Below are 23,287 nucleotides of genomic sequence, written 5' to 3'. Positions count from 1 at the left end.
GTGTCCTCCGGGGGGAGTCTTTCTTGCATCTGGCATAGCCAAATGAGGGCCGCTCTATTGAAAAAGGACGTGGCAGTGGATGTTCTGATCGCCCAGGCCACTGCCTGGTGTGTTTTACGGAAGGCCCACTCCGTCCTCTTCTCCTCCGCCTTGAGCCCATCCAGTGCCTCTGTGGAGACTAGCGATGGGGATGAGAGCGCTGCGACTGGCTGGTCCACATTCGGGAGGAGTAGAAGATCCTCCAGTTCTGGGGCCGAACAGTAGAGTTTCTTGTCCAGGCTGCTCGGTGTAGTTTGAGAAGCCGGTTGCCCCCAGGCGTTTTGGATGACATCAGAAAACAGCTGCGGACAGGGGATGCTGTCCTTTTCTTGTTTGGACGACTTGAACAGGGCATTGTGGGGCCCCGCTGCAGAAGGTGGGACTGACTTCACCTCCCCCGGCACTCCCAGGTTAGTCGTGAGTCGCGCTTTGTGAAGGAGCGACCTAAAGAGTGCTGGTCGAAAAAGCCCGGTGAACGCTGGTTCAGCCCTTCATCCTCTGAGAACTCGATGTCCTCAGGGGCCTCGTCTGCTTGATCTGACTCCTCGGAGGATTCTCGTGCTAAGGGGGCGAAGGTCTTGTTCTGGACTTGTTGGTGAGACCCCTGGACCTGTGCTGGCTGAGCTGGCGGTACCGCCTGCTGCCAACTGGCGGCTAAGAACAAAGACAGAGCCATGGAAAACATGGCTTGAAAGTCCAATTGTGATGGCGGTGGTGGGCCCCCCCCTGCGCTGCTGTGCATGGGGCTGGGCTGCGTGATGGCACCGCAGGTGAAAATGGTGCAGCTTCATTCCGGGCAGGGGCGGGGGTTCCGTCCCTTTGGGGCCCCCTCTCTGTCAAGACTGGGGTCGCCGGGGTCTGAGCTAAATCCGTCCAGGAGGCCATTGCTGAGTCTGACTCCCTAGGTGTGGAAGGAGCAGCTTTCTGGTCTTGGCCCCCTGGTGGGTGACATAGCCAGCGCCTTTTGGGCCTTGGCGCACTGCCTCTCGAGCGCCTGATGGCATCTTTGAGCGTCCTTGTCTTGGAAGGTCAGCCCTGTCCCAGATTAGGACTTGCGGCTAGAAGTTTCAGACTGCTTCCGGGAACTCTTTTTGGAGGATTTAGCCCCCTTGAGAGGTGGGCTCAATTCCAGCTCTGGGTCTGAGGAGAAAGGGGAGTCACACATGGTGAACTGTTGGGAGCAAGGCCGCCCCTCTCCTCTCGAGTGATCCGATCCGCCCCGTAAGGTGAGTAAAGGCAGCTGAGAGCCCGAAGGTCTCACCAGCTAACACCTTTTTTTCAAAAGGCACCGCGCTAGAAGGATGGCGTAGCTGAGCCTCTAGGAGCGGGTAGCAAATTCTGGCCCAAGATGGCGGCCCATGTGGTCTTCAAGATGGCGGGCGCCACGTGGTGCGGGGCTTGGGTGCTTTTTGTAAGTGACTGTCTTATGCTGGAGGCCCGAGGGTCCAGCCAGCTGCTGTGCCTTCTTGCTGCTTGAAAGGGTCCTTTTCTGTAGCGCAGCGGCGGTTGGCAGGGCTAGCTGGGCGAACCATGGCTGCACGCTGCTCTGTCCGGCGCGAACGGCATGGATCCGAGCCAATCGCTCTCCTCTTCGCCCCCCCCCCCCCCCGCAGCAGCTGCAGTTTGTTCCTGGGGCTTAGAGCGAATTTGAAAGTGGTGCCGGCTGCGACGAGCAAAAGCGCTGCGTGGGCGGCTCGGCTTTCCGAATCTGACGCCCAGCTGATCAGCGCTGCTGCTGTAAGCAGCGATGAAAAAGGCAGAGAACTAAAAGAAAAGAAACCCCGGGGAAAGGAAATACTCAAAAATAAAATAAAGTCCTAAGCATCCCTGAGGAGGGGAAGAAGAAAAAAACTCAAAGCAACAGGAGAACAAATACCTTAAAACAGGAGCTCCCGAGAAACACTTCAGCGTTTGCCAACAACTGAGCGAAGACTGGGGTATCATGGGAATGGGGGTGTGGCTGGGCAGCGGGGAAAGGGGAAGTCCTTGTTTTTGTCTTTATTTAACATTCAGTTGTTTGCCAAAGGCTGAAGCATTAACCCTGAAGCATTAACCCATTCCCATTCATGGATAGTGGGAGCAGCGCACAGGAAAAAATCACTGTTCATTTTATTAAGTAATATATAGTAAAAATGAGGCATCAACACTGAATTCACCAATACTGAATTTCACTGTGCTGCTCAAATATCTGCTTGGTATCTGTAATCCATCTACATGTAGATTCCCATGTATAATCCATCTGTACGTGTACAGATTCCCACATTAAAATTAATACAACTACACAATGATTTAAGACTTTATTAAAAATGCTTCAGACAATCATGGGGAATCAATCTAACATATATCTCCATGTTCTAAAGCAGTTGTGTAATTTCCTAGGATTACTCAGAACTCCAAAGCACCAGTTTTAATTGAATCCAAAGCATTTCATGGCTATAACAGATTATGTAAAAGAGCTGACACAAAGAAGATGCAAGTTTGAATGGGATACTACAACGATAAAATTTATGAGTGAAAATTTGCCCTATTTTGTACTTGAAATGATTAGGCAAAATAAATGCTAAGCTTTTACACACTTTGATCTTTTCTTTTTTTTAATTATCAAAAACTGTACTACTAAAAATCACCATTCTCCTGCTGCAATTTACAAAGCCACAATAATCAGTGAAAATCCTAATGTGTTTTTGAGGTGCCTTACCTTTATGATTTCAAAATCAGCTTAGAATGAGCATTCCTTTTAAATCTGAATTTTTTTAAAAAATAAAAATAATCACAAACGGAATGACTTGTTTAAGCTATTGCTTCTTCATTTTAATGGAGAGCCAGTTTGAACTTGTAGTTAAGACCAGGCTAGAAACCGGGAGATCATGAGTTCAAATCCAAGCTTAGCCATGAAAGCCAGCTGGGTGACGTTAGGCCAGTCAGTCAGCCCAAGTCATCTCAGAGTTGTTGTTGTTGTTTTGGGAAAAATAGAAGGAAGGAGTGTTATATATGTTAGCCATCTGAGTTGTTTATAAAAATAATAAAAGTGGGATATAAATGAATACATTAAATAAAAAGATAATTTAGCAGTCTAAAGGGTCACTGTCTACCTTGGTTTCACAAAATTTCAGATTTACCCATTTATCTATTGTTTTTGCTTACAAAGCAAGGAGCATATACTCAAAGGAAATTTAGAAAATTAACTTTCCTAAAAAGGAAAGTTAATAAAGATTCAGATTCCTTCTTTTCTTGTCTACAGATTCAGCCAACAACTGTAATTCAAAGCAGTAACAGCTGTCTACCAGAAATTGGGATGACTTATCACATGGCAAATTTCCTGGATCTGAAGATGATATTTAGGGAACATAATGGAAAAGCCTCACCATAGTTTGATTTGATCCCTTTGATCCCTAGTCTGAAAATTATTCTGCAGGTATTTACCCAACTATTTAAGCAGACGTTCATGAGATGAGACACTTGGATGTGAACAAAAGAAGAAACCTAACATAATCCCATCTGTACTTTGGTGTGCGTGTCTGTGTGTCAAGAAATGGCTGCCCTATCAGTTGAGAAGCACATAGCATTTTGGAATCCAGTTTGCACCTTCTTTGGAGGAAGACAAGACTTAGAGGGGGAAAAAGTTTTCATTGTCACATGCCCTGCCTCAACAATCAATTGTTCCTTTAGCAACATTATAGGAAACTCAGGAAGGGAATATAAAATAGTATGAAAAAGATTAAAGATATGAGATACTGTAATAAAGAGTTTATTACATTAGGCATTCTTGCTTCTTTAACAATCATTCATTTCTTGCATCAGTCCACTTTTGCCCCTCTTAGCCACCGGTGGTGGCGGCGGTGATGGCAGCTGATGTCGGGGCGGCTCCCAACGGCTTGCAGACCTGAATTACAGCATAGGATTCTTCAGCAGCAGCCTTAGACTGAGCTCTGGGAGATTGGAGAGTGTTGGACCCTTGGGGGAAGGGTTACCTCCATGGAGACCCAGAGACACCCCCCCCAGGACGAGCTGGATGGGGGGGGGAACGAAATAGGGCAGCATTATCCATCAGATAATGGTTGAGGGATTTGCAGGGGTCGGAAAAGAACTACAAACCTATGCGGCTTGAATTTCCCCTCCCTCTTCCTTCCTTTGGACCGAGTTTAGGCCTATGGGCCTTATTACGGCTACAGCTACCCATCTATCTTGGCCTGCTGAATTATTCCGAATTTTCCCCCTTTTCCATCTAGCCTGTCTGAACTCCCTGCCATGTAAAATCTCTTTGACGTGAATTTACGAACTTAAACCTCCTTCTGAGCAGGATACTTGGACTCCCGGATGCTACTAATCCCAGGAGGGATACTGGTTCTATGGACGTAAGGCCAGTGGGAGGCGGATTATGGCTATCTTCACGTCCGGATTTCCATCAGAGTTTCTATGGGTGGCCTAGGTGAGAGCATGGCTGCCCTAGAAACTTATGGGGTCGAATGATATACACCTCCTTGGCCATTGTCGTGAGAGGACAATGGGCTTGATGGCCTGACCATGGACTAGAATTTTCCCTATGTTTGTAACATCAGCGGTACTCCCTTCCCTTGGACTTTGGCTCCCCTGATGATTATATGTATTCGGTGTCGGAACTCCTCGCCCTGCGAGATTCTCCCCTCTCGCAGGTTTGGCCCTCCACATTATCGAGGGCCTATCTCGATGACAGACTTTGGAGTCCAGAGAGATGGCATGGAGCAAGGAAGAATTTGTGGGGTTTTTTAGGGAAATTTTTTAAGATTTTAAGGGGTTCTGGGAGGGGGGTTTGTAATGATCTTTCTAGAGAAATTGGGAAGAAGACTCTGGGGGATGGGGGGGGGAAATCCACCAGGGTCAGAGCCGAGCCCGGCACAGGGTAACGATTTGGGAGGTGTTGGTCGAGGGACTGGGAAAGGGATGGGGGACGATACCTATGAGGTCTGTACCATCAGCACGGTAGATGGGAGGGGCAGATATGGCGGGAGCAGGGGACCATATCATGTGTTGGGGGCTCGCACTCGCTGTTTGAGAGCAATTGCTTGCCCCGGTCCCCATGGCTCCTCTCGGAGACTAGGTGGCTTAGACACTCAGGATCTGGGCCTTCGGCTGATGTTATGCAATGCCAGGTCCGTGGTTAAGAAGGCCCCCCTCATTCACGATCTTATACAAGAGGGAGGAGCGGACCTGGCAGATATTACGGAGACCTGGTTGGGCCCGGAGGGTGGCGTCCCTCTGGTTGAAATGTGCCCACCAGGCTTCAGAGCATTCCATCAGCCGAGGGCCCAGGGGAGGGGCGGGGGTGGTGGTTATTATTAACGAGGATCTGGGTCCGAGGGAGACCACTGTGCCTCAGATAGCCAGATGTGAGTCCCTCCTTGTGAGGTGGGGCCGTGGGGTTCAGATGGGCTTGTTGCTTACGTACCTGGCTCCCTGCCGCGTGGCAACAGCCCTACCTGAGCTACTCGACGTGATAGCCACGGTGGCAGTAGATACACCCAGGCTTTTAGTCATGGGTATTTCAACTTGCCATCCGTCGGTGAAACGTCTGAGGTGGCTCGGGAGTTCATGGCTTCCATGACGGCCATGGACCTGACCCAGTTAGTTCATGGCCCTACTCACAGGGGAGGTCACACTCTGGATTTGATTTTTGTCTCTGGCCAGTGGTTGAGTGGTCTTGTTATAGGGGATATAGACATGGAACCCTTGTCATGGACTGACCACTCACTCCTTCGCCTAGATCTTCGAACCGCGACCCCTCGCCCTAGGGAGGCAGACCCAACTAGATGGATCCACCCCAGGCACCTGATGGATCCTGATAGGTTCCAGACGGAGCTTGGGCCATTTCCTGAGGATCTAGCACATGACTCGGCCGAGGACCTGGTAGCCACCTGGGATCGGGCGGCTGGTGGGGCCTTGGACCGAGTTGTGCCTTTGCGGCCTCTGACCCGATGCCGATCCCGTGCGGCTCCTTGGTTTACTGAGGAGCTGAGGGAAATGAAGTGCCGGAAAAGATGCCTGGAGAGCGGTTGGAGGGCCAGTCTCGCTGAATCTGATCGAACACTGGTAAGGTCGCATATTAAGGCCTACCTAATGGCGATAAAGACGGCAAAGTCTAACTACTTTTCCGCCTCTATTGCGTCATCAGGGAATCGTCCGGCTGCCCTGTTTAGGGTGACCCGCGCCCTGCTCCATCTGGGAGTGCGGGAGGATCCCTTAGAAGGCAGGGCGGAGGATTTCGGACAATACCTGTATGACAAAATCGCTCAGATCCGGGGGCATTTGGACTCTGACTGGGTAGATCAGGGCAGGGTGACGAGGAACAGTCTTGAGAATGTTATCTGGGAGGAGTTTGATGCTGTGACTCCCGATGATGTGGACAGGATTTTGGGGAGACTTAGTGCGGCCACATGTTTACTGGACCCGTGTCCCTCCTGGTTGGTACTGGCTTCCCGGGAGGTTACACGAGGCTGGCTCCAGGGCATCATTAATGCTTCGTTGAGTGAGGGTCACTTCCCCGCTGCCCTGAAAGAGGCGGTGGTGAGGCCTCTCCTCAAGAAGCTGTCCCTGGATCCAGCAATATTGGCTAACTATCGTCCTGTCTCCAACCTTTGCTTTATTGCGAAGGTTGTTGAGAGTGTGGTCGCGCAACAGTTTCCACAATTCCTGGAGGAAACATCCTATCTAGATCCGTTCCAGTCGGGTTTCAGGTCTGGGCACAGCACGGAAACGGCATTGGTCGCGTTGGTGGATGATCTCTGGAGGGCTCGGGACAGGGGTTATTCCTCTGTTCTGGTCCTATTAGATCTCTCAGCGGCTTTTGATACCATCGACCATGGTATCATGCTGCACCGGCTGGAAGAGTTGGGGGTGGGAGGCACTGTGTTGCGGTGGTTCTCCTCCTTTCTCTCCGACCGGTCGCAGTTTGTGTTGGCAGGGGGGCAGAGGTCGACCTCGAGGCCTCTCATTTGTGGAGTGCCGCAGGGATCGGTCCTCTCGCCCCTTCTGTTCAACATTTATGTGAAGCCGCTGGGCGAGATCATCCGTGGCTTTGGGGTGAGAAACCACCAGTACGCTGATGACACCCAGCTGTACATCTCCACCCCAGGCCACCCCAACGATGCCCTTGAAGTGATGTCCCAGTGCTGGAGGCTGTGCGGATCTGGATGGGGAGGAACAGGCTCAAGCTCAACCCTTCCAAGACTGAGTGGCTGTGGCTCCCAGCATCCCGATATAGTCAGTTGACTCCATCACTGACTATTGGGGGCGAGTCTTTGGCCCTCACTGAAAGGGCTCGCAATCTGGGAGTCCTCCTGGATAGGCAGCTGTCTTTGGAGGAACATCTGATGGCTGTTACCAGGGGGACCTTTTATCAGGTTCGCCTGATTCGCCAGTTGCGGCCCTTTCTTGATCGGGATTCCTTGTGCACAGTCACTCACGCCCTCGTCACCTCTCGCCTTGACTACTGCAACGCTCTCTACATGGGAATCCCCTTGAAGAGCACCCGGAAGCTCCAGCTGGTCCAGAATGCAGCAGCACGGGTAGTGATGGGAGCAACATGGCGCTCCCATGTAACACCGCTCCTGCGCGAGCTGCACTGGCTCCCGGTGGTCTTCTGGGTGCGCTTCAAGGTGTTGGTTATCACCTTTAAAGCGCTCCATGGCATAGGGCCTAGCTATCTCCGAGACCGCCTGCTGCTACCGACGACCTCCCATCGACCCGTGCGCTCCCACAGAGAGGGCCTCCTCAGGGTGCCATCAGCCAAACAATGTAGGCTGGTGGCCCCCAGGGGGAGGGCCTTCTCTGTGGGGGCTCCCACCCTCTGGAATCAGTTGCCCCCGGAGATAAGAAGAATCCATGACCTCAATGCCTTCCGTCGTTCCCTGAAAACCCATCTTTTTCAGCAAGCCGGGTTGGCTTAAGAAGAAATTTTTAAATTCTTTTAATTAGTCTGTGATTCTTAACTTCGGGCCAAAATTTATACATATTTTTAAATGTTTTAATATTTGTATTCTATGTTTTTTATCTTGGCTGTACACCGCCCTGAGTCCTCAGGGAGAAGGGCGGTATATAAATTGGAAATTAAATTAAATTAAAATTAAATTAAAATTTCTCTACTCAATTTTTCACTTTTAGTAAACATTCTACAAGATAAACAAATTCATATACTCGCTCTAGTTTTCACCATTAATGAACTTTTGCACAATTGGGACCAGAATTTTGATTGCTAGGAAATATAGTTGTTCACTGTATCACCCCTAATTTTAGGACCTCATTTGCCATGGTTGTTAATACAATAAATATGTATGGCAACTAATATGTATTTATTACAGTTGCAGCATCCCAGAAAATCACTGTTACTTGCTAAATGAATCATGCTGTCATTAAGCAAATCCAGCTTCCTTTGTTGATTTTGCTTGATAAGACACATGAAAAAATTGCAAATGGTGATCGTATGACCCCAGGACACTGCGGGAAGAGCCCTGGTGGCACGGCAGACTAAAGCAGACTAAAGCACTGTTATTAACATCAGCTGCCTGCAATTACTGCAAGTTCAAATCTCACCAGGCTCAAGGTTGACTCAGCCTTCCATCCTTTCTAAGGTAGGTAAAATGAGGACCCAGATTGTGGGGGCAATAAACTGACTTTGTTTAAAAATATACAAAAGTATGAAGGCTATTGCTTAATGCATTGTAAGCCGCCCTGAGTCTCCGGAGAAGGGCGGCATATAAATCAAATTTAAGAAAAAAACAAAAACATAAATACATGCCCAGTTGCCGAGTGCCCACATTTTGATCATGTGACCATAGGAGTGTACAATGGTTATTAAATGCAAAGACTGGTTGTCATCTTTTTCAGTGCTGCTGTAATTTAAAATGGTTGCTATACCAATAGTTGAAAGTCAAGGGTTACCTACTGTGATTGTTGAAAGAGGCGGTGGTGAGGCCCCTCCTCAAGAAGCCTTCCCTGGACCCGGCTGAATTAGCTAACTACCGTCCGGTCTCCAACCTTCGTTTTGTGGCGAAGGTTGTTGAGAGTGTGGTGGCACGACAACTGCCCGGGCACCTGGATGAAGCTATCTATCTAGACCCGTGCCAGTCGGGCTTCAGGCAGGGGCACAGCACAGAAACGGCATTGGTCGCGTTGGTGGATGATCTCTGGAGGGCTCGGGACAGGGGTTGCTCCTCTGTCCTAGTCCTATTAGATCTCTCAGCGGCTTTTGATACCATCGACCATGGTATCATGCTGCGGCGGTTAAGAGGGTTAGGAATAGGGGGCACCGTTCTGCGGTGGTTCTCCTCCTTCCTCTCCGACCGCTCGCAGTTCGTGTTGGCAGGGGGGCAGAGGTCGACCTCGAGGCATCTCGCATGGGGAGTGCCACAAGGGTCGGTCCTCTCGCCCCTTCTGTTCAACATTTATGTGAAGCCACTGGGTGAGATCATCCGTGGTTTTGGGGTGAAGTGTCATCTGTACGCTGATGATACTCAGCTGTACATCTCCACCCCAGACCACCCCAACGATGCCCTTGATGTGATGTCTCACTGCCTGGAGGCCGTGCGGGTCTGGATGGGGAGGAACAGGCTCAGACTCAACCCGTCCAAGACCGAGTGGCTGTGGCTGCCGGCGTCCCGATATAGTCAGCAGGTGCCATCGCTGACTATTGGGGGTGAATCTTTGCCCCCCACAGAGAGGGCTCGCAATCTGGGTGTCCTCCTGGATGCACGGCTGTCTTTAGAAGAGCATATGACGGCCGTGGCCAGGGGGGCCTTTTATCAGGTTCGCCTGATCCGCCAGTTGCAGCCCTTTCTGGACCGGGACGCCTTGCGCACGGTCACTCATGCCCTTGTCACCTCCCGGCTGGACTATTGTAATGCTCTCTACATGGGGCTCCCCTTGAAGAGCACTCGGAGGCTCCAACTGGTCCAGAATGCGGCCGCGCGGGTGGTTATGGGCGCAACTCGTTGTGCCCGCGTGACACCCCTCCTGCGCGAGCTGCACTGGCTCCCAGTGGTCTTCCGGGTGCGATTCAAGGTGTTGGTTACCACCTTTAAAGCGCTCCATGGCATAGGACCCGGGTACCTTCGAGACCGTCTTCTGCCACCAATAGCCTCCCACCGACCAGTCCGCTCCCACAGAGAGGGTCTCCTCAGGGTGCCATCAGCCAAGTTATGTCGGCTGGCGACACCCAGGGCGAGGGCCTTTTCTGTGGGAGCCCCAGCCCTGTGGAATGAACTGCCCCCGGAAATACGCAAGATCTCCGACCTCCGAGTGTTTCGTTGCGCACTGAAGACCCTGTTGTTCCGCCAGGCAGGGCTATCAACTTAATAATTTTAATTGGGGTATTTTAAATGTTTGGGGTTTTAAATCGGCCAAATCTATGTAATTATTTTAATTTTTAATTATTGTTGTGTGTTGTGTTTTTAAATTGGCTGTACACCGCCCTGAGTCCTTCGGGAGAAGGGCGGTATAGAAATAAAATTATTTATTTATTTTATTTATTTATTTATAAAGGAAGATCTTGATCTGAAGGAGACCACTGTACCTCAGATAGACGGATGTGAGTCCCTCCTTGTGAAGTGGGTCATAGGGTGCAGATGGGCTTGCTGGTCATGTACCTGGCTCCCTGCCACGTGGCGGCGGCCCTGCCTAAGCTGCTCAACGTAATAGCTGGGGTAGCGGTTGATACCCCCAGGCTTACGGTCATGGGGGATTTCAACCTGCCATCCATCAGTGAAACGTCTGAGGCAGCTGGGGAGTTCATGGCTTCCATGACGGCTATGGACCTGACCCAGTTAGTTCATGGCCCCAGTCACAAGGGGGGGGGGCACACGCTGGACTTGGTTTTTGTCTCTGGTCAGTGGCTGAATGGCCTGGATATAGAGGATGTAGTGATTGAGCCCTTGTCATGGTCAGATCATTCTCTCCTTCGACTCTTCAGACTGCTACAACCCACTGCAGGGAAGCGGAACCGACCAGATGGTTCCGCCCCAGGCGCCTGATGGACCCTGGTAGGTTCCGGACGGAGCTTGGGCCATTTCCTGAGGTTCTGGCTCACGACCCGACTGAAGACCTGGTGGCCACCTGGGATAGGATGGCTGCTGGAGCTTTGGACTGTGTCATGCCTTTGCGGCCTCTGACCCGGCATCAATCTCACTTGGCTCCCTGGTTTTCCGAGGAGCTGAGGGAGATGAAGCGCCTGGAGAGCGGTTGGAGGGCTACCCGTTCCGAATCCGACCGAACACTGGTGAGGTCTCATATTAAGACCTACCTAGTGGCGATAAAAGCGGCAAAATTTAATTATTTTTCCGCTCTTACTGCATCTGCAGATAACCGCCCAGCCGCCCTGTTTAGAGTGACCCGCTCCCTACTCCATCCGGGAGTGTGGGAAGACCCCTTGCAGGGTAGAGCTGAGGATTTTGTGCAATATCTGCACGATAAAAGTCGCTCAAATTCGGGAAGGACTGGACTCCGACTGGGTAGATTCGGGGGGGGAGATGAGGGCGAATGATCTTGAGAGTGTTATCTGGGAGGAATTTGACCCTGTGGCTCCCGAGAACATGGACAGGATTCTGGGTAGGCTTAGCGCAGCCACGTTTATTGGACCCGTGTCCCTCCTGGTTGGTGCTGGCTTCCCGGGAGGTTACACATGGCTGGCTCCAGAGGATTATCAACGCTTCTTTGAGTGAGGGTTACTTTCCCGCCGCTTTGAAAGAGGCGGTGGTGAGGCCCCTCCTCAAGAAGCCCTCCCTGGACCCTGGCGTTTTAACAAATTATTGTCCAGTCTACCTTCGCTTTGTGGCGAAGAGTGTGGTGCTGTGTGTGTGTGGTGAGAGTGTGGTGGTGCGATAACTTCCCCAGTACCTAGATGATGCAATCTATCTAGATCCACTCCAGTCGGGTTTCAGGCCTGGGTACAGCATGGAAATGACATTGGTCGCATTGGTTGATGATCTCTGGAGGACTCGGGACAGGGGTTGTTCCTCTGTCCTGGTCCTTTTAGATCTCTCAGCAGCTTTTGATACCATCGACTATGGTATCATGTTACGCTGGTTAGAGGGGTGGGGTGGGGGTACCATGTTGCGGTGGTTCTCCTTTCTCTCTGACCGGTCGCAGTTTGTGTTGGCAGGGGGACAGAGGTCGACCTCGAGGCACCTTATGTGTGGGGTACCGCAAGGGTCAGTCCTCTCGCCCCTCCTGTTCAACATTTATGTGAAGCCGCTGGGTGAGATCATCCGTGGTTTCGGGGTGCAGTTCCATCAGTACGCTGACGACACTCAGCTGTACATTTCCACCCCGAACCACCCCAATGATGCCCTTACCATGATGTCCCAGTGCCTGGAAGCCGTGTGGACCTGGATGGGGAGAAACAGGCTCAGGCTCAACCCTGCCAAGACCAAATGGCTGTGGCTTCCGGCGTCCCGATATAGTCAGCTGGTGCCATCGCTGACTATTGGGGGCAAGTCGTTGGCCCCCACAGAGAGGGTTCGCAATTTGGGTGTCCTCCTGGACGCACGGCTGTCCTTGGAAGAACATGTGACGGCCATGGCCAAGGTGGCATTTTATCAGGTTCACCTGATCCACCAGTTGTAGCCGTTTCTGGATCGGGACTCCTTACGCACAGTCACTCACGCCCTCGTCACCTCCCGTCTGGACTACTGCAATGCTCTCTACATGAGGCTCCCCTTGAAGAGCACCTGGAAGTTTCCAACTGGTCCAGAATGCAGCCGCGCGGGTGATTTTGGGAGCAACATGGCGCTCCCATGTAACACCTCTCCTGCGCGAGTTGCACTGGCTTCTGGTGGTCTTCTGGGTGCGATTCAAGGTGCGGGTTACCACCTTTAGAGCGCTCCATGGCTTAGGACCGGGTATTTTCACCTTCTGCCACCAAGAGCCTCCCGCCGGCCAGTATGCTCCCAGAGAGGGGCTCCTCGAGGTGCCGTCGGTCAAACAGTGTCGGCTGGCAGCCCCCAGGGGGAGAGCTTTCTCTGTGGGGGTACCTGCCCTATGGAACGAATTGCTCCCGGAGATAAGGAGGATTCCAGATCTATGCACCTTTCACCGTGCCCTCAAGATCTTCCTATTCCAACAAACTAGGCTGGCCTAACTCTTTTAATTGAGTAATTTAGTTCTTAATTTGATTTTAAATTGGGGGTGTTTTTAATTGTCATGGGCCAATACTATTTAATTTGTTTTAAACTATTTTTAAATTTTGTATTCTATGTATTTTTATCTTTGGCTGTTCACCGCCCTGCGTCCTTCGGGAGAAGAGCGGTATATAAATTTGAAATTTTCTTACTTCTTCGTAGGGTTTATGTGTGTTTTTCTTCTAGCCAGGTTTTCCCTACGTAGCCAAGGTTTTTTTTTTTTTTTTTTTTTTTGTAGCTCCAGCTCAGTAGAATCACATCTACTCGGTTCTGGGCTTTTTTCCTTTCTGATGTGATTCTACTGAGCTGGAGCTACAAAAAAAAAACAAAAAAAAAAAAACCTTGGCTACGTAGGGAAAACCTGGCTAGAAGAAAAACACACATAAACCCTACGAAGAAGTAAGAAAATTGATACTGTACCTTTACAGGGAGGATACATAAGATATGGGTGTGGCCTACTGATGACAGCTAACGAGCTAGAAATGGATCTATTTAGGTCTCCCACCTAGCAGTTAGAGCTTGCTAGGTGTTAGAAAGGAAAAAAGCCCAGAACCGAGTAGATGTGATTCTACTGAGCTGGAGCTACAAAAAAAAACAACAACCCTTGTCTACGTAGGGAAAACCTGGCTAGAAAAAAAACATATACACACACACACACATACACACACACACACACACACACACATCTGGACTACAGGGATCATACTACTTTCATCCTTACCGTACAATGTATCTATTTCTTTTTCTTTTATTCATTCATGCTGTATAAAATAGTTGAAAAAAATAATTTGCAACCAGTCTCACACTTATGGCCACAGTAGCATCCCCATGGTCACATGATTGTGATTCAGATAAATAATGTATTTATTACAGTTTTAGCATCCCAGCGTCATGTGATTGCCATTTGTGAACTTCCCAGCCAGCTTTCAACAATCAAAGCCAATGATGGAAGCCAGGTTCTCTTAGCAATCACTTCATAACCATGGCAAAAAAGGTAGTAACATCGGGTGGGATTCACTTAACAACCACTCTGCTTAGCAATGTGTAAGTCAAGAACTACCTGTAAAAAAGATCCATCCTAATACTGTATATGAAAAAGGAGTAAATTTTGTCCTGTTGTGCAACAACAATATGCTTTTTTATATGGATACCAGAGAGTTTGGACAGTTTTCACTGCTGTTTTTTTCTGGCAAACATAAATATTTTTAAAAGATGAATAATGCTAGGAACCAGAATCAATAAAGTTTACTGAAAAGTTTACTTTGCTATTCCTGCTCAGCAGCTAATCTAAATAAAAATACTGTACACATGGTGACAGAGCATTTATGAAATATTCCTCAACAAATTGGTTGCATCTGATGTTTTTATAGAAACTATGATTTTAAGCTTTTTGTCAACATAGATATATCTGCTTTCCACATAGGATTGTTAATGCCATAAGTAATGCAAATAAAAAAGTTTCATCATGATAAATTAGGCCACTGAAATGAAAAATTCTTTATGTAAACTCAGAGTTCTTCGAGGATAAAAGATTGTTCGTTCAGTTCTGACATTAAAATAAATACCATGAGTGAAGCCATGCTAGAGGTACCACCCTGTTCATTTGCTATTTCTAAGTTTGGTATCTAAGATACTATTTTTAATGGGTCCAAATGATAGATCTTACAGTGGTAGGGAGAGTGGAGAAATCGAATAGATCCTTTAGGTCTGTAGTCAAGTCCCAACCCAGAAACATATACACAGTAAGAATAAAAACCAGTCTGCATGAGTGGGTACACTTGTACTAATTTACCCAGCAGATGGTTTGAGTTTATTAAACAGCAGCTGTAGTATGCAATGTCTCAAACTATGTGTGCAGTTTCCAGGATCTGGATTTCTAATAACAGAAAATACACATGCAACAACTTTCTCAGTAAAAAGGAAAAAAAAAATGTAGGGACAGATTCAAAAGATTAACCATCTTTTTAAACAAACAGATAAATATGAATTGTTTTCTATCAAAAGAGAAAAAATCTTAGCACAACAAAAAGTCAATATGCTTAATGACAATTATGTATTAAGCCAATTACTTTATTGGCTTATATTAACATTAAAGAAATAACATGTTAGTTACAGTTGTTCCGAGTTACTTGGATAGATGAATAACATATAAATTGAATAAATAAATATATTAAATAGAATATTTAATATTCTATATTAAGGACTAGAAAGTGGGACACTGTAAATTCAATTCTCACCTTAGCCATGAAAGCCAACTGGGTGACCTTGGGCCAATCATTCTGTTTTAGCTCACCTCACCTCACAGGATTATTGTGGGGAAAATATCGGGGAGGAGGGTTGGATATGTTCGCCACCTTGGGTTATTTGTGAAAATAATTAAAATGGGATATAAATAAGAATAGCATTTTCAATAGTTTTCAAACAAAAAAAATGATTAGTTTATTGCTTCTTCTTCTTCTTGTGTCATATCTGTCATTGGTTGTTGGCGATCATGTTGGCAATCCTATTTTTGTCAACAGACATATGAAAATGTACTGCTGAGTTTTGTCCAAACCAGTCCCTTAGGTTTTGAAGCCATGATGTTCTTCTTCTGCCTGGACCTCGCTTGCCTTATTTATTAGTTTATTGCTATATATGGAAATAATATATTATTTTGAGGGTCTGATAGAGTACCCTCAAAACTAATGATTACAGGATTATTTAACAATAGAAAAAAGTAACAAAGTACCCAGCAAAGAGCTGAATTTACTGACCAATGAACTCTGAAACAAAATGTTGCAATAAAGAGCAATATTTCCAGAATCTTAGCACTTTCTTAGCACTTAAAATCTTTTTTTTTACTCAGAGGAAAGTCTGATGTCCTTACTGGGAACAATTATATCTGGATTGCAATATATGGAGCCATAATAATTTTATTAATCTTTTATTAATTTATTAACTTATTATTAATATAAAGATAGTAGATAATATAGTAATATAATAAGTAGTAATATAAAGATAGCTATAGTACTTTACAGTCCTCTCTAAGCCGTTTACAGTCAGAATATTTTCACCAACTATCTGGGTTCTCATTTTACCATCCTCGGAAGGACGGAAGGCTGAGTCAACCTTGAGTCAGTCAGGATCAAACTCCTGACAGTAGGCAGAGTTAGCTGCAATACTACATTCTAACCATTGCGCTAGCTGGTGTATACGTCTAAGTGCTATTGCTATAAAAGGTATGAATAGCTTAAGGCAGATAAGATATTAGAATTTACCTTAAGTAATCTAATAATTGTGTAGAGTTCTTTTTCCTCAGCTGAAGGCTGCACTAAACTATGCTATATAATACCTTGAAAAATACACTGATGCATTTAGAAAATTAAAGAAGGGAGGGGGAGAAAACTTGCTTATATAGCAGTTTTGCAATGTTTCCTGTAAATTTCCAGATAATCCTTACAAAAATATGTAATTATTTTTTGCATTCTTCATTTTTGCAAGCAGATGATGTATGTCCCCCAAAACAGCATGTAATTTTATATCACAGATGGCATTTGAATAAAAGTCATATTTTTCACTCTAAAAAAGTTTTATGGAAAACAAATTTACTTTATTGTAACCAAATAAAGTCAATTGTTTTAGTTTTAAAAGACTTAAAAGATCATTTGGACTACAGTACTAATAGCCATCAGATTTTGAAAAAATAATAGCATCCCCACTATTAAAGAGGTTAATGTACAGCTTTTGATGATCAAAGAACGGTTAGAGTTAAGAGTTTAAAGTATTAATATAAATATATAAACTCTCTTCATAAAGAGAGAATGTTTGGTTACTATATTGTCCAGTGAGAACAAGATAGGTATGTAGGAATGGACAGTATTGTTTAGTGTTTTATACTGCTACTACTACAATAGTCACCCACTTAAGACAGCCATACATAGGACATTGAATTATAATTCTCCCTTTAATGATGAAAGACAAAAGCTGAAGTCTTTATCTCACTTTGAGAATATACTTCAATGGAATTTTGAATGGTCAAGTATAGGATTCTACTATAAGACTTTATTCATTAGAAATATATTCTATTAAACACTAAAAATGGAGAGAGACAGATTTTGAGTGAACAAATATAGAAATATAGTCCAGGGAATTGCTTTCAAATTCACCACCTGAAGCAAGATCCATTAAATTATTGTAGTAATAATTATTTTGTGAATATATGTAAGATTCTACTTCAAACTAATTTATGTTGCAAAAATCTATAAACTGATACTTTATCCCAAACAATGAACATGCATAAGTTCAGCCCATGCAATGGTTTTTAATAGGCAAAATATCTCGACTCACATCAATTAAGCAAAATCTCCTTTTCTTCTTAAAAAGAAAAAATATTATGGAGAAAAGCAAATATGAACATAAACCATAGCTAGTTTTAAGCTGCTACTTTAGGATACAGATGTTACACAAACTTTTGTGACTTCCATATGTTTTAGATAAATCGCCATTTACCACCCAAAAAAACCAGGTATGATACCTGTATAAATGTTGAAATTGGCATGGGTTAAATAGATATGCAAAGATTTAAAAGTGCAAAACTAGAGTTCTCTGAAAGCATTACTCAACATCACCGCGCGTGCCAAGGCATACTTGAGAAGATTTAAAAGCAGACAGATTTGGAGAGGCACATCCTCTCGCTCTCTATTTCCTGAATGCCCCTTGCCTTACGGCCATCCAATTCTTGCCCAGGCGGGCATCTATATATGGAAGACCCAGCTAATAAGTTTGGCCACGGGATAGGAACCCCAACTTCTGCGAGGTGACAAGGAAAAGGGTTAACAGCTGCAACATATTTGTCTTCCTGGAGGGCCGAGCACCTTTTGGATTCTCCTATAAGACGCCGCGAACCAATTTACACCCTCTCGCCCAGCGGCGCGAGCTCAAATTGCCTTACCCCGAGCGAGCCAGTCTGCACAAATTTTCCCATGCCTGTGCAGCAAACTAACGGAGGCTCGGAACATTAACGCTGCTGCCATGCTGCTTGCCCGCCTCCGTTCCGCGACCTCTAGTAAGACGCCACCACCTTCGCTTGGCTTCACTGGCTGTAGCAAAGCACGGAAGGAGGCAGAGGGAAAGAGTGACATCCAAAGCCACCAATTGCCGTTTTCGATTGGCAGCAAATCCCCCAATCAAACCAGACGTTCTCCAGTCGGTGACCTGCCGCGGCTCCTCCCTATCCCATGATAGGCGTCGTTTTCTCCAGAAATATAAAACTGGTTTGCGGTGCTGGGTTTCTTCTTGGTTAAGTAAAATCCTTGCTATGAAATTTGTGTCGATGGAATGCAAACCTCCCGCCGCAAGCAGGATTGTATTACAATTCCTATCAATCCTAGCCGCAGGAATTATGGGAGTAGCAGTTCATTGCAGCTGTTCGGGGACAACTATAGAATTAAATAGCAAGAAAACGGGGGAAATGTTTTTTTTTTTAATGGTTAAACTGTCCTCTGTCATCCCTATATTTGTGCGCTTTTAAAAAACCCTTTCTTTCATCTCCTGCAGCTAAGGCACTGCAAGGGGAAAAAGTGAGTCAAATATTTTTTATATAAACTACCACTTTTACATGTAATTATAAACTATTATATAATATATATATTATATATTATATTATATAAACCTGTTACATTACATAAAAACTCCAAATAAATGTAACTGAAACTGACAGGAAAGTAATAGGCCTTTTTTTTTTACAATTTATCATCCATTTCATTGTAAAAAAGCAATCCCAAAGCACAAAACAATACAAACCAATCGAGCGTGAACATATGGTAATAGTTCAGAAAGAAAAAGAATAGAAGGTGCCTCAGCAATGATTTACTCAAAATTCCAGGTGAATAGAATGTCAAACAAGTTCCAAGTTGCCAAGGAAAACAACAACCATAACTGAATAGGGTAAGGTGTCCCACTCTTATAGCTGTAATCCAATCTTAAGATTGCCAGTAAAAATTTTTTTACTAAAGCCAGGTTAATGCTATCCAGGAACAAGAGAAAAAGGTATACCTTGCTAGACAACGTTTTACTTTTATTGAAAGTTAAAACTTCTTAGAAACACCTATACATACTGTGCATCCTAACCCTAACCCTTCAAAACAGGGCAGCTGCTTAATACACTGCTTAATACACACAAAGGAATTACATATTCATAATTTTATTTATTTATTATTTGATTTGATTTGATTTCTATACCGCCCTACTCCCGAAGGACTCAGGGCGGTGCACAGCCAAACAATAAAACACATACATACAAAATTTAAAAGTAGAATAAAATCAAATTAAATAATTTTGGCCGCGACAAATTTAAAACCCCAAACTTTTAAAATCAATTTAAAATTGAATGTTTAAATACTAAAAGATATTTAAAAATTAAAAATCTTTTATAAAAGAGGGAGAAAATTAGGCCAGGCCCGCCTGGTGAAATAGTAAGGTCTTTAAAGCACTGCGGAAGGTGCGCAGATCCGGGATCCTCCGTATCTCTGGGGGGAGCTCGTTCCAGATAGTAGGTGCCCCCACAGAGAAGGCTCTCCCCCAGGGGGCCGCCAGTCGGCATTGTTTGGCTGACGGCACCCGGAGGAGCGCCTCTCTATGGGAGCGTACCGGCCAGTGGGAGGCTATTGGTGGTAGTAGGCGGTCCCGCAAGTACCCAGGTCCTAAGCCATGGAGCGCTTTAAAGGTGGTAACCAAAACCTTGAAGCGCACCCGGAAGACCACCGGGAGCCAGTGCAGCTCGCGTAGGAGGGGTGTTACATGGGAACGCCATGTCGCTCCCATTACCACCCGCGCGGCCACACTCTGCACCAGTTGGAGCCTCCGGGTGCTCCTCAAGGGGAGCCCCATGTAGAGAGCATTGCAATAGTCCAGGCGGGAGGTGACAAGGGCATGAGTGATCATGCGTAACAAGTCCCGATCCAGAAAGGGACGCAACTGGCGAATCAGGCGAACCTGATGAAAAATCCTCCCCCACGGCTCTAAAGACAGCCGTGAATCCAGGAGGACGCCCAAGATGCGAGCCCTCTCCGTGGGGGCCAATGATTCGCCCCCAATAGTCAGTGATGGCGTCAACTGACTATATCGGGATGTTGGAAACCACAGCCACTTGGTCTTGGATGGGTTGAGCCTGAGCCTGTTCCTCCCCATCGAGATCCGTACGGCCTCCAGGCACTGGGACATCACTTCAAGGGCATCGTTGGGGTGATCCGGGGTGGAGATGTACAGCTGGATGTCGTCAATGTACTGATGGTACTCCACCCCGAAACCACAGATGATCTCGCCCAGCGGCTTCACATAAATGTTGAACAGGAGAGGCGAGAGGACCAACCCTTTCGGCACCCCGCATATGAGGGGCCTCGGGGTCGACCTCTGTTCCCCTGTCAACACAGACTGCGACCGGTCAGAGAGAAAGGAGGAGAACCACCGCAACACAGTGCCTCCCACCCCTAACTCTTCCAACCGGTGCAGCACGATACCATGGTCGATGGTATCAAAAGCCGCTGAGAGATCTAACAGGACCAGGACAGAGAAGCAACCACTGTCCCGAGCCCTCCAGAGATCATCAACCAACGCAACCAATGCCGTTTCCGTGCTGTACCCAGGCCTGAAGCCTGACTGGAACGGATCCAGATACGTCGTTTCATCCAGGTGCTGGGGGAGCTGCTGCGCGACCACACTCTCAACAACCTTCGCCACGAAGCGAAGGTTGGAGACCGGACGATAATTTACCAACATTGCCGGGTCCAGGGAAGGCTTCTTGAGGAGAGGCCTCACCACCGCCTCTTTCAAGGTGGCGGGAAAGTCACCCTCACCCAGCGAAGTGTTTATAATCCCCTGGAGCCAGCCTCGTGTCACTTCCCGGGAAGCCAGTACTAACCAGGAAGGACACGGGTCCAATAAACAAGTGGTCACGTTCAGTCTACCCAGAATCCTGTCCACGTCCTCAGGGGTCACAGGATCAAACTCATCCCAGATAACATTCTCAAGACCTGCCCCTGTCTCTCCCCCTGAGACTACCCAGTCGGAGTCCAAATCTTCCCGAATCTGAGTGATTTTGTCATACAGATACTGAACAAAATCCTCGGCTCTACCCTCCAAGGGGTCCTCCCGCGATTCCTGATGGAGCAGGGAGCGGGTCACCCTAAAGAGGGCGGCCGGGTGATTATCTGATGACACAATAAGAGCAGCAAAATAGCTACATTTCGCTGCTTTTATCGCCACTAAGTAATTCCTAATGTGGGATCTTACTAGTGTCCAGTCAGATTCAGAAAGACTGGCCCTCCAACTACTCTCTAGGAGTCTTTTCCGGCGCTTCAACTCCCTCAGCTCCTCGGTAAACCAAGGAGCCAATTGAGATCGGCGCCAGGTCAGAGGCCACAAAGGCACGACCTGATCCAGAGCTCCAGCAGCCGCCCTCTCCCAGGCGGCCACCAGATCTCCAGTCGAGGCGTGTGCCAGAACCTCAGGAAATGGCCCAAGCTCCGTCTGGAATCTGTCAGGTTCCATCAGGCACCTGGGGCGGAACCATCTTACCAGCTCCGCGTCCCTGCGGTGGGTGCAGCGGTTTGAAAGTCGAGACAAAGGAGAGAGTGATCTGACCATGACAAGGGTTCAGTAACTATATCCCCTATCTCAAGATCCCTCGACCACTGTCCAGAGACAAAAACCAGATCCAGCGTGTTTCCCCCTGTGTGGGTAGGGCCATGAATTAACTGGGTCAGGTCCATAGCTGTCATGGAAGCCATGAACTCCCGAGCCATCTCCGACGTCTCACCCACGGACGGCAGGTTGAAATCCCCCATGACCATAAGCCTAGGGGTATCAACCACCACCCCGGCGATGATGTTGAGTAGCTCGGGCAGGGCTGTTGCCACGTGGCAGGGAGCCAGGTACGTGATCAGCAAACCCATCTGAACCCCATGATCCCATTTCACAAAAAGGGATTCACAGCCGGCCGTCTGAGGAACAGTGGCCTCCCTCGGTCTCAGACCTTCTTTAATGATAACCGCTACCCCCCCGCCCCTCCCCTGTGACCTTGGCTGATGGAATGCTTGAAAACCTGGCGGGCACATTTCAACGAGGGGAACCCCCCCACCTCCTGGCCCAACCAGGTCTCTGTAATACCTGCCAGGTCCGCACCTCCCTCCTGAACAAGATCACAGATGAGGGGGGCTTTATTTACTATGGACCTGGCATTGCACAGCATCAGCTGAAGGCCTGGGTCCCGAGGGTCTATGCAACCTGAGGAGCGAGTAGAGCCTTGGGGGCCGGAGCACGCCACCGCTCGTAGACAGCGAGTGCGCACTCCCCTAACATGATATGGCCCCCTGCTCCCGCCATATCTACCCCTCCCACCTACAGTACTGATGTTCAAAAAACCATCCGGACAAGCTCTAACCCCCCCCTCGACCCCGGGTCCCCCACCCCCCACACCGCGCTTCACTGCCAGACCCGACCCTCCCCCTTGTGGGTTATCCCCCATACCCACAACCCGAATTCCAATCTGATCCTCCCCCTCCCTGGGACCCCTTAAAAATTTGACTAAAAATTTCAATAGAAAACCCCTCAATCCCCTAGTTTGCACATGCCACCTCTCTGGGTCCCAAAACCCGTCCTTGAGGTGGGCCCTCGGTAGTGAGGAGGGCCACATCTGCGAGAGGGGGGAATCTCGCAGTGCAAGAAGATCCGCTGTCGTGTACATCTCCAAGATACAGCGATGGAGGCATGGAGCTCAAGCAGGGGACTTCACAAAAGATGTAACACAGCCATTTGTTCATTGATGTACTATTGGTATCTCTACTGTCCTCCCACGACAGTAGGAGGGTCCTGATTATCTCATACAATGGGAACAGCCGCCGGCCCGCCCTCTCACGGCAGGGCCCCCAGGGGGCTGTAGATCAAAAAAACTTCTCCGACAGACGAGACTCATGATGTAATAAAGGACCCCTCAACAGTTGCATCAATTGGCTGACCCATGGTCAGAGGAAGAGTTTATCAGTCTATCAGTCAGTCAGTGAGTCACTTCAGGGGCAAAGATGGAAAATCCTCCATTTAATACCTCCATTTTGTTGAGATTTAGTCTC

The 23,287-nt window shown here is 47.5% G+C and overlaps 1 protein-coding gene across 1 annotated transcript in view; it reads right to left on the bottom strand.

Moving 5' to 3' along the window:
* The window catches only part of HIBADH (3-hydroxyisobutyrate dehydrogenase), a 134,830-nt gene extending 116,280 nt beyond the window's left edge, over positions 1-18,550 (bottom strand). The window contains exon 1 of the mRNA XM_034402221.3: positions 18,115-18,550. Within this exon, the coding sequence (XP_034258112.2) occupies positions 18,115-18,304 (190 nt within the window). The 5' untranslated portion in view covers positions 18,305-18,550. The remainder of the gene's footprint in view (positions 1-18,114) is intronic.
* Between the last annotated feature and the right edge of the window lie 4,737 nt (positions 18,551-23,287).

Source organism: Pantherophis guttatus, chromosome 4, assembly GCF_059756535.1.
Source record: "Pantherophis guttatus breed Tessera chromosome 4, ASM5975653v1, whole genome shotgun sequence".
Lineage (NCBI taxonomy): Eukaryota > Metazoa > Chordata > Lepidosauria > Squamata > Colubridae > Pantherophis > Pantherophis guttatus.
This window is presented reverse-complemented; position numbering and strand designations above follow the sequence as displayed.